Here is a 12,693-nt window from a genome sequence, read left to right as displayed (position 1 = left end):
GACATGTGTAACCCCAAGTATTTCATTCCATCCTCTCAATTATGTGAAAAGTACTCAATTATTTCATAAATCTCTCTCAGTGAAAAGATACAGTTGATTTTACATTATTAACAGACTGCTGAATATTACATAAGCTCCACGAAAAGATCGTGGCAATGGTTACTTGATACAGTTGTTATTTACTGGAAGTTCTTGTTAATTCTCTTAGGGCAATAATGGTATTGGGTATATACCATTACCACTTGGGAAAATGTGCTCAAGTTTAAGGAAAGGCATGGTGAAAAGTTTAGGGTTAAAATTTCAGGATGTCTGCAATTTACTTTCTAATACAGGTATGTAAACACGTGTAGTGTCCACTTGTTTCTCTCTCTCTCTCTCTCTCTCTCTCTCACAAACAGAACAAAATATGGCAACAATGTTAATAGTTGTTGAAATCTGAGTGGGGGGATTATGGGCATTCATTGCATTATTCTTTCAACTTTTCTGTCTGTTGGTTATTTTTCATAATAAAAAGCTGGGCTTAAAACAGGAACTGGGTTGGGCGTGGTGGCTCATGCCTATAATCCCAGAGTTTTGGGAGGCCGAGGCGGGCAGATCACCTGATGTCAAGAGTTCCAGACCAGCCTGACCAACATGATGAAACCCCATCTTTACTAAAAATACAAAAATTACCGAGGTGTAGTGGTGCACACCTGTAATCCCAGCAACTTGGGAGGTTGAGGCACGAGAATAGCTTGAGCCCAGGAGGAGGTTGCAGTCAGCCAAGATTGCACCACTGCTCTTCAGGCTGGGCAACAGAGTGAGACTTGGTCTCAAAAAAAATTAAAAACTAGCAAGTGGAAAAATATAATCCATGAAGTGTGAAAAAAGTTGGCCTTTTATTATAAGCGAGTTTTATTGATGCCATTATACTTTTGCTTATTTTAAAATAGCTTTCTATTGTGAGCAACAATTTCCTTTGAAGTCAAAAAATAACAATACTTATAATACATAATTTAAAAATTGTTATTATAAGTCAACATTTTAAAGAGCATTAATTACTGATGTCCCTCCCAAACTATTATTTGGAGCCTGCATAATTTTGAGATGTTTTAAACATGAATAGAAGCAAGTAACTGATAATGTTAGTTAATCTAGCCGTCTACAAGGAAATCCCTTTTGAATTATCATTAGGAAACAATTTAAAGCATTTTTAAAAAATAAATCTATATCCCTGTATTTTAAGGGAGAAAAGTCTGTACGTGCATTTACTGTGGGGTAATAAATTATGATATATATTTGCCACAAGGCAGAAAGCAGAGTGAGACCCTGTGGAGAGCTTGGAACCTTGTACCAAGCAAGAACAAGTCACCTTTTAAAGTTTTCTCATTTGTAAAATGGAATAATTACACCTTCTGACAAGTAAATGAGGCACTCAAAACGGTAAACACACAATAAAACAGTGGCTATTATTGTTATTACTTACACTATGTAATCTGAAGAAATATGAATTACAGATAATAATTGAATGTGATATTATGGTTCTAAAATCACCAGTTCTGGAAGATTTGGTAATCTCTGTCTTTGTAGAATGTTTTTTAGATATGTTTAAATAAAATTTTAGACAAATTTAACAGAGCTTATTCAAGCAAAGGATGATTTATGAGTTGACCAGTACTGAAAGTCAAAAGTAGTTCAGAGAGCTCAGTACACTTCCTCAGCAAGAGCAGCAAGCTTTTATAGGTGAATGTGATTAAAGAAAATATTATCTAATTCCATTTAACATGTTCTAATGGCAAACAACAGATTTTAGTCAGGGAGCCTGCTTTGTGACTTTTTCCCATTTACTAGTTATGTTTCCTTGTAAACACCATCAAATTACTATTATTCTAAGTTTTCTCATTTATGAAAAAACATGAGCCTCTTTTTTGTATCAAATGAGACTCTATATGTAAGTGCCTTGTGTATAATTATAAATTATTATATTACCATTATTATTATCATTCTTAATTCAAAAAATTTCACTGACCTACATGTCGAGTTTATGATTCTTCTCTAGGGAACATAATAGCATTTTATATTTTGATTCAACTGATGGTGATTAGGATTGAATTCAATAGTGAACTTTTATTTTCTCCTATTTGGCTCTCTTTTCCCACTTTCTTGAACATCCCACAGTGTGCCAGAGGTGAAATAATTCTTTGCACCTCCTATTCAGGAACATACAACTATTTTTTCATTTCTCAAAAAATTTCAGTAACATTATGGAATATTTTATCACCAACACAAATGAATATGTAAGCTACTTGAAGCTTTTATGCCCCATGTAAAAATATTTGCCTTTGGGAGAGGTTGATCAATGGGTATAAAGACAGTTGGCTACAAGGAATAAGATCCGTTGCTCTATTGCACAGTAGAGTGACTACAGTTAACAGTAAAGTATTATATACTTCAAAATAACTAGAAAACAGGATTTTGAATGTTCTTACTACAAAGAAATGATAAATGAGGCAATAGATTTAGTAATTACTCCGATTTGATCACTACCCAATATGTAATTTCAAAACATCACCTTGTACTCCATAAATATGTACAAAGCATGTGTTAATTAAAAATAAAATAAAACTTTAAAAAATTGCATTTATCCTCAGTGTCCTAGTAAGAAAAATAATTCTGTTTATAGACATAATGAAATCTTAAAGCCATAATACATAGAAGTTTCAGGTATGGTCTTTGTCCTTCAGGTCTTATCTTTCTGCATTGGTGAATATATGGAAGAACTCTAGGGAATTCCCTCGGAGGACTCTTGAGTCCATGCTGAACTGAGCCTTAAGTATGGCTTCAGATGAAACATGATGCTTAGAGGTCTCATCTCCTTGATAAATGAGATGTCTACCATGCTTAAAACTTGAGCTTAAAGTCCATGAGACATTTTGTAGGAGACAAGATGCCACCTTGGCATCACCATCAGCTCTGCATCTAGTTAATTACAGACTAACTTTCTGGATCCCAAATGAATGTTTGTAGCATCCCTTGATTTTTGAAAGCCACCTAATTTGTGAATTACCAACATTCTCAGGAAGAAGATTAAAGTGGTCCTTTTAAAAAAAGGTGTGGGGGGAGGGGCCAGGCATGGTGGCTGTAATCCCAGCACTTTGCGAGGTTGAGGCAGGTGGATCACAAGGTCAGGGGATCGAGACCATCCCTGTCAACATGGTGAAACTCCATCTCTACTAAAACTACAAAAGTTAGCTGGGTGTGGTGGCACAGGCTGGTAGTCCCAGCTACTCGGGAGGCTGAGGCAGTAGAATCTCTTGAGCCAGGGAGTTGGGAGTTGCGGTGAGCCAAGATTAGGCTCCTGCACCCCAGCCTGGCAACAGAGTGAGACTCCATCTCAAAAAAAAATCAAAAAACAAAAAAAAAAAAGGATATGCATTTAGCTTTTGGGGATTGAAGTTACGATCGTCTGTGTCATCTTCCTTTATTAAGCATTACTTTTCACTTCTTTATAGCATGTCAGTGAAAAAACCAGTGAATCGCCTTCCAAACCAGGAGAAAAGAAAGGATCAGATGAGGTAATTTCCACAATACTGGACTTTCATTTTCTCTTGCTTTTACACTGTGAAGTCTGCCTTGAAATATTAAATAATGATGTAGCAAAGAGCTTCTATTTTGCTTCATATTGGTAAATTTAGATTTAACCAATATTTGATTCAAGAATATAAAGGGAAATCATTAAAAACATTTTCTTGGAAACACATCCTGTATGAATACTTTCCATTTAGAAATAGGCCTTGGTTGCTTAGGGTGTTTCCCTATAGGAATTGGTGAATCTAGATTGTTTTGTTGGTGAACATGGCAAATGTAGAAGGGAAAACAAATGCTGCAGTAGAAATAAAAATCTTTTTTGCTGATGAGAAGCCATGAAAGGAGGATGGGGACAGCCAGATTAACCAGTCATTCAGGTTCATAAACAAAAGGAAGAGATAACTGCTTTTATTTGCACAGATTCTGTGGAAAACTAGTAAAACCAAATCTCCCCACCTTGAGATGGGTTTTCTTTGAGGCTGTGAGTTTCATCTTTCACTGAATGACATACCATTCTTTGTTTACACTGTCAAGAATGACCTGCTTCTCTACAGAGGGGTCATGTGAAAGTTCTGCCCTTCCAAAGGGTACAGGATTTGCCTCCCTTTACCTGCTTTTTATGTGTTAAATCCAAATATAACTGGATATATCCATCTTCGTCCACTAGAAATTGAGTCTTTTCTAACTTGTAAAGGTCCTATAGCCAGGTTCTAAAAGGTATATGGAAATTTAGAAAGCATCAAGTGATCATTTTTTTCTCTGTATTGTCAACATTAATCAGGTTTTTTTTTTTTTTTTTGAAATTTAGTTCCTCTTTCAGCTTATTTTCTGTAGTTTCAAAGTAGTTAATATGTAAGGAGGCCGTTATAGCTAGAACCTGCTATCCATTTTATACTAAAGTGTATGCCTCCATTTTCTACCATTGTTTTAATTACCAGTACCCATGAAAATGTAATTTAGATTGTTTCTTACCAAGCAAGTTTGTAGTGAATTTTTTATAGCCATGAAAGGCAAATGTTTCTTTAAAAATAGAAAGTAGAAGTAAACATACTAAGATTTCATCCTGCTTACTGGTTAAATTATTAAAAGTTAAATTTCCATTAAGAAAAACCCACAATTTTGGCCGGGCAAGGTGGCTCATGTTTGTAATCCCAGCACTTTGGGAGGCTGAGGCAGGCGGATCACCTGAGGTCAGGAGTTCAAGACCAGCCTGGCCAACACAGTGAAACCCTGTACTACTAAAAATACAAAAATTATCTGAGTGTAGTGGTTGGTGCCTGTAGTCTCAGCTACTCGGGAGACTGAGGCAGAAGAATCTTTTGAACCTAGTAGGTGGAGGTTGCAGTGAGCCGAGATTGTGCCACTGCACTCCAGCCTGGGTGACAGAGCTAGACTCTATCTCAAAACAAACAAACAAACAAACCAATTTCTTCCTTTCCCAGCATGAAAATCTACCTAGTGTCATTTAACTCATTTATCAACCCTACCCGTTAAATATATTTCCAGATAGGTTATATATCAAATTATTATTGAACAAATACTGAACACTTCCTGACTGAAAACCATAATGTTCCTTTATTCTCCAGACTAGTAAATAATGTTTTTGGATGTTATTCTCTATTAATATTAATCAAGGTTATTTGCATAAAAAAAGAAGTTTTCTTTTCCAATATGGTCAAATGGATACAAAGCCAAGACTCATATGGTCATTCTGGCCAATTATAACTTGAAAACTTAAATATTACACCTTGGATATACAGGCATTATTGGTATGTAACAACTGATGGCACATAGATAAGTCTTTATATAATGTCTGGATTATAATGCCTCTCATCTCTATATTTATTAAAGGTTTAGAAAGGAAAACACTGTTAAGAAGCCCTGTTAGAAGAGGCAGACTTTACTTTGAATTAAAAATTGAAAGGCTGAACTTTTGCTTTAAAGAAGGAACAGGGGATTTTTCTTCTCTTTATTGGCCATTCAAGCAATTCTGACATTGTTTTATTATATTACTGGTAAATTCACATTCGTGACTCCTGCCCTTGTGCCAGAGCCTAGAGATACCAGTCTTCCAGCTCCGTCCCAACCAGCAGAAGCAAAGAGAGGATAGAGACCTTGCTCTGCCCCCATGGCTTAAATCACGGCTTTAGACAAAATCAGTTTCATAGAATTTGTTTGAACAAAGGATAATTTGTGAATTGGATGGCACTCAAAACTGGAAGAGGTTCCTGGAGCTCTTCACCCTCCTTAAATTCTGCCGGTATGTATTTGCTAGGGTGGCCAAGCATAGGGGTGGGTGACTTGGTAGTCAAGGTATATTTCCAAAATGATCTGCCTCAAAGGGCCTCATTATTTATGTTATGTGTAAATAAGTCATTGATGAGATAGTGTGTCCTGGAGACAGTTCAAGGAAACTGTTGGAAATAGATTCTCGATGCCGTAAAGAAAAATCAGCACTGATACAAAGGATTTTTCAGCAATGCAATTTTTACTTCCTAGACTGTATGTAGGAAAGGTACTCTCACTAGCCATCTTACCCCAAGAGTACAATGAACAAAGGAAAAACAGACAAATTTATCCCTTAGGCATTTGGGGTCCTCCTTACTGCTGTGCCTTATCTTTGTTGGCTGGAGCCAGACCTCACAATCTAAACTAAAACCCGATTGGCTAACTTCAACTTAAAACTTTTCTAAACAGGTAAAAGCAATGGAGAACTGGGACATGCCTGTGAGCATGTCCAGCACAGATATCTTGGTTAAAGTACAAGGACATAGAATGTACTATGTTCCTGTAGGCATGGCATGTCTAACAACTCCAGAGGATAGGGCTTAACAAAGAGTAATTAGCACACCTATTATTTTTATTTATTTATTTATTTATTTTAAGACGGGATTTCACCATGTTGGTCAGGCTGGTCTTGAACTCCCGACCTCAGGTGATCCGCCCGTCTTGGCCTCCAAAGTGTTTGGATTACAGGCGTGAGCCACCACGCCCGGCCCACACTTATTATTTAACAAGAAAGGAAACTTTAAAAAGGAACTTTTCTACTTCCCACAGAAACTATCCCACTTAGGCATTATGTTAGCCTTTATGTTTATGATTATAAAACCACAAGCAATCTGAATTTGTTATCTGCCCTGCCTACCATCCATCGTTTGTTGCCATCCCCTTTTCTTCTCAAAATTACCAGAGAAAGACTTCCTGAAACTGATTATTTCTCCCAAATACTTTCTTACTTGCTGCTCTGTTGAACAAAACATGAGATTAAGAAGCTTAGTTTGGATTTAGTAATCCATTTCCAAACTGGCATGTACCTTCAAATGTTAAATAATGTATTGTCCCCAAGCATATGCAAATATAATGGTTAGTCCTCTGAGTACAAACCAGGGCCTTTAAAACAAAATCAGTTTGAATATTTGCTTTCTGTCTTAGGAGTACTTCTTTACAGTTTTTTCTTCTCTTTTTATTACCCTGCTGCATTTCAGTTCAAGATGCCAGAAAAGGGCACAGAGGACTTTGGGAGAGTATAACCAAAAGAACAAATTGATGAGGGTTAGGTGAGAACCACCATTATATTGCCATATATAAAAATACATGGAGTTGAATATAGCCATGTGAATTTCAGAGCTCTTTCTCCCTTGCTATTTGTCAATAGTTTTTACTTTTATGGAATATGACCCCAACACAACTGTTAAGTGATCCGAACATACCTGCAGCATTTTTTTTTTTTTTTTTGAGATGGGGTCTTACTCTGTCACCCAGGCTGGAGTGCAGTGGCGTGATCATGGCTCACTGCAGCCTCGACCTCCCTGGGCTCAAGTAATCCTCCAACCTCAGCTTTTCAAATAGTTGCGACTACAGGGCTGTGCCACCTTGCCCAGCTAATTTTTTCTATCTTTTGTAGACATGGAGTTTCATGTTGCCCAAGCTAGTCTTGAAGTCCTGGGCTCAAGTGATCCTCCCGCCTTAGTCTCCTAAAGTGCTGGGATTACAGGTGTAAGCCATGACACCCAGCTACCTGCAGCAATTTTAATAGAATGTTGCAACTAACATATCATTTTTCATGCTACATTTGAAATACAAATACTTGAGGATAGGGTAAGGTAAGCATCTATGAGAATTTATTTATGTTTGCTTGTTTATACTAATTGTTATGAATTTTTCAATTCTTTCTTAGATGTAGAGTAATTATAGCACCAAAAGTTGCATGGACTAATAAGCCAAAGATAAAATAGGTAGAGAGGAGGAAAATGAATACACTTGACATCAGCAACTTTAAATACAGTAAAACAAATAAGTCTTTCCAAACCTGCAATCAAATCTATTTAAAGGATGTAACTGACACATCTGGCCACACTGTGGGCATGTGAATCTTTTAGCAACAAATTTCAGTGAAGTCCAGGGAAATGGAATTTAAATTATAAAATGGACATGATCTCAGAGAGCCTATTTTAAAAGCTTCAAATTTAACAATGCGTGTATTTTTATGAGTAAAGAAAAGAAGATATAAATAAAAGAGAATGGAAATTACGCCTTAAAGGAAAATATATTTGTAACATTTTCCTTACTATAATAGCATTGGCAGCATTCTTTTAATCAGTATTTACCTTCCCTCTTTCTAAAATGTATGAAGTGTTGAATGACTCAAACATTTTTTTAACTTTTTTTGAATGAAGTTAGACTTTTTTTCATCACAAAAATAATACATACTTGTGAAAAACAGTATTACCCTGAGTCTTACTGCTTAGTTATAACCATTGTTATAAAATTGTGTGTATATTCTTAATGTGATAATGTCGTGTATTTATAATTATTATATATGTCAATTTTGTCCTTTTTAATGATTGTGCAGCTAAAGTGTAATCATTGAAAAAAATTTAGAAAGTTCCAGAGAACTTAAGGAAAATAAATACCCTCATCTAGGATTCTAGCACCTAAAGGGATGGACACTATATACATCTTGGTGTATTTTCCTGCATCTTTTTTCTGTGTGTGCATGTTGCATTTAGTTAAATGCTGCATATCTTGATTTTCAAACAGAGATAGCAAACGAACATCATGAATAGGGCCTAGTCTGAAAATGATAATGTGCTTTGTGATAGATAAATCTTTTTCAATTAAAAAAAGACCCATCTGTGTGTGCGGCATTTAAGTATATAGAAAATCATTATTCAAGTACCTTGCCATCCAATATGGCATTTAATCTGTCATTATTTTGTGCTCTGCTTTTGAAAGGGGGAGAAATTTACTTCTTACTCAATAAGTAATTTGTGACAGTGTTCCCACAAGTGATTTAGCTGTCATTAGCAAGTTCTAGAAGGGTACTGTAGCAAACATTATTTTAACATTGTTTTATGTGTCATGGCAAGAAAGTCCTTATTAATTGTGGGGAGTTGATTGTGGCTGCACAAGCTCATGTCTCAGTGCCAAGAAAGGCCAAGCTGAAAGCTGCATTGAGGCAGTCACGTCTGGCTCACCGGGAGATCCAGCCCCGAGTGGCCAGCACAGACTCGCGCTGGGCGTCCGACTTGGGAGGCTAAACTGACTCTGGGAAGTTACAAGATCTTTCAAACTGTGGTTTTCCCATTTTTTTTTATTTGAAATTTTTGTTTCATTGATTAGAGCATTTTCTAAGATTTTTTTCAGGGAGAGAGCACAGTGATGATTTTCTGAGTGTGTGTGAATGTAAGAATGTTTTCTCTTTGGTGACAGACGAGAAAGTCAATCAATACAAAATTGCGCAACATTCTCGGGTCACAGTTTTGTTTCGTCAAAATTCTGTGTCTATTGCTTCACGGTTTTCTGGCTTTTTGTGCTACAGAGATGTCTGAGGCAGCCTAATTGGCTTACTTTTTAGGAAGCTTATTTTTCTAGCCTTGGTGCAAGATTTTATTTTTCTTTTGTTCTTACAATTTAAAAATACTGTCAGAGTGTCCCTATATATTAATGTGTTTTTCTTTATTAATTTGTCTTGGAATATCTGTTTAGTTATTTCTTCATTACTACTCTTATTTTAGTTTCTCTTGTTTCTTCTTAAACATACGCATGCAATAGTTCCTCCTTATCAGCGGTTTCACTTTTCATGATTTCAGTTACCCATGGTACAATACAATGAGATATTTAGAGAGAGAGAGAGACCCCATCCACATAACTTTTATTGTAATATATTGCCATAATTGTTATATTTTATTATTGTTGTTAGTCTCTTATGGTGCCTATTTTAGAAATTAAACTTTATTATAGATGTGTATGTATAGGAAAAACCACAGTCAATACAGGTTCAGTACTATTCGCAGTTTCAGGCGTCCATGGGGGAATCTTAGAATATATCCCCTGCAAATAAGAGGGACTACTGTAATTCTGACATTAGACATTTCACTAATCATCTGCCTCACAATTTTCTTTTGTTGACATTTACCCTTGCACTCTAGGAGAGTTTCTGAAGTTTGCCCCCGCCCCCATATATTTTACTTCTAAATTCTGCTCTTTGAAACTTCAAATACAGGTTTAAATTTTGGTTTTGGTTTTTGGTTTCTTTGTGCCCCACTCTTATCCTCTCTTATCTCTTTGTCTCACTCCGTTATCTTTCCATCTCAGTCTGAGGGACTGTGTTAACTTCTCTTCCCAGTCCACAAGGGGCGTGGTTTCAAAGGCAAGAACTTCCCAGAGCCATGCCTCTATCCACCTCCCCATCTGGGAACTTGAAGTTCTTTGTCTAACTTTCCCACGTGAGGGATGAGTAGAAAGTCAGGTGAGCTTCCTTTGTTGAGAAAGCCTGCCAAAAGCTCTGAGGGAGGAGGCTTTGATTGTGGGCCAGGCAACCAATCCAATATCAGAGTCGAAGATCAATGACTCCAGAGGAAGTTTGGAAGAACTCCTCTTACAGGACAAGAACTTGAATGTGGTGGGAGTAACTCCAGGGTTAAAGTCCCCCTACTCCCTTACCTATAGGGATTTCCCTCTCTGAGATCCCCTCCCATGGCAGCGTGGGAGCCTTCTCTCTTTCTCTCTTTACCTATGCAGACTCCATCTCCGGATCCCCTCCCACGACAACATGGGAGCTCTCTCTATGTATTTCTTCTCCTCTCTCTCTCTCTGTCTCTCTCTCTCTTTCTCCCTCTCAATGCCTAATAAATAGCTTTCAGCAAAACTCTCTGTGTCAGATACTTACTTGAACAAGCTCACTGCACCACCAGGGCCCTCTCCCCATTCTTGGGTGAGCGAGGCCCAAGGACCTGGGAAAACACATCAGACTGGGGAAGAGTGGGCGTCTTTGGGACACCCCCACAACCCTGCTCCTGTCACCCAGTTACAATTCTGTAGCCCTCTACTCCATTTCATGAAGTAATAACATCTTGTTTCCTATCAAAGATGCACACTTTTGTCTGAATTTTCTTCTTATTGTGTATCATTTTATGAGACCTTTTTCAGTCTTCAAGATAATAGCACCCTCTTCCTTTCTCTCTGTTGGTTTTGAGAGCCAAAATTTCTTTCTAGTCACTCATTTTTAAGGAGAGCTTGACCTACTTCTAGAGCTTGTCAGCTGTGATCAGCACACTGTTCTTAGCCCTGCTCTCCACGTCCAAGCTAGCTAAATCTCCGCAGAGCTACAGCTGTTGGGCAGGTGAATATGCACAATCCTGATAAAAATTCCCACTACCTAGCAGACTTTCATTCATTACAAAACATCTGCTGTATGAACTGAGATGCAGGGAAGAACTCCATTCTTTAGCATGGACTGCTAATGGGACTCTTTTTACCTCCACCCGCAAGAAGGCGACTTTGTACGTAGGACAACTACTCCTCCAGGTACAGAATTGTAACTGCGTGACAGGAGCAGGGTTGTGGGGGTGTCCCAAAGATGCTCACTCTTCCCCAGTCTGATGTGTTTTCCCAGGTCCTTGGGCAGCACGCAACTGACACACCCTGCATACAACCCATCCTCCCACACCCTGCCCTACTCCACTCAACCCACCAGCTTTCTGCTTAGTTGGTTTCCAGGATTTGGAATCTTTGACTTGGGTTAGAAAGAGAGGCACTAATGGGGAATAAAGATAGGGTGCCTCATGAGGAGAACTCCTACCAAAGAAGCGTGACTGCTAGGTTTTCTAGATGGGTACATTTCTGCATGGAGTCTGAGCATCTAGGAGAGAGGGTGTCTTTCAGGGACATTAGCTTGCTCTGTTTCAGATGCAAGACACAAGTGATTCCCCAATTGTGCTTTTCAGTCTAGTTCCTCTGGCTTTGATTGGGTTGGAGTTTCTGCCTAGATTTTGGCATTTGGGGGGCTTCCTTTAGTGTTTGGTACAGTTCTGCTCTCTTCTATGAGAAAATGAAAAAATAGAAACTTCTAGAGAGAACATTTTATACCGGGAATTCCTGGAATTGGCCCATAATGACAGTGTCCAGCTTCTTGAATCAAGCTCCTCTATTCTCGTTTGCTTCAAGTGCAACCTGTGAAATGGCTTTTCACTTTAAACTCTGTTCTGTGTATCAGTTCAGCGCTTCATGAGTTTTAACAGAGGGGTGAGAGGATTATGAGTAGGAGACGATTAATCGTCATGGGGCATTCACATCACCTCTTTTGGGGATTTCTCTGTGTGGTCCTGGTATTATTTGTCTTCCTCTGTAAGTCAACATGAAGCAATGTTGGTCACTGCTTGCTTTGCTATGGGCCAAACTTATTTATATAGATATTAGAATTATTTTCTTATGTGGAACCTGTCAGATAGGTCTTCATGAGTGCTGCATGAATTTTTTTTTTTAGATTTTTTTTTTTTTTTTTTTTTTTTTTTTTTTTTTTTTTGAGACGGAGTTTCACTCCTTACTCAGGCTGGAGTGCAATGGCGCGGTCTCGGCTCACCGCAACCTCTGCCACCTGGGTTCAGGTAATTCTCCTGCCTCAGCCTCCTGAGTAGCTGGGATTACAGGCACGTGCCACCATGCCCAGCTAATGTCTTGTATTTTTAGTAGAGACGGAGTTTCACCATGTTGACCAGGATGGTCTTGATCTCTTGACCTTGTGATCCACCCACCTCGGCCTCCCAAAGTGCTGGGATTACAGGCTTGAGCCACCGCGCCCGGCCATGCTGCATGAATTTAAGTTCAAAAGCTGCAATTAAAACT

General features: G+C 38.1%; 1 protein-coding gene across 24 annotated transcripts in view; it reads left to right on the top strand.

The window, feature by feature from the left end:
- Window positions 1–12,693, top strand: part of CAST (calpastatin) — a 106,502-nt gene that overhangs the window by 9,538 nt on the left and 84,271 nt on the right. For all 24 annotated transcript variants that reach the window (XM_074383209.1, XM_074383213.1, XM_074383202.1 and 21 more), the window contains exon 2: window positions 3,492–3,554. In XM_074383209.1, coding sequence (XP_074239310.1) covers window positions 3,492–3,554 — 63 coding nt within the window. The remainder of the gene's footprint in view (window positions 1–3,491; window positions 3,555–12,693) is intronic.

The sequence above is a fragment of the Saimiri boliviensis genome, chromosome 1 (assembly GCF_048565385.1).
Source record: "Saimiri boliviensis isolate mSaiBol1 chromosome 1, mSaiBol1.pri, whole genome shotgun sequence".
Lineage (NCBI taxonomy): Eukaryota > Metazoa > Chordata > Mammalia > Primates > Cebidae > Saimiri > Saimiri boliviensis.
The sequence above is the reverse complement of the archived record's forward strand: the minus strand, read 5'-3'. Positions and strand labels throughout refer to the sequence as shown.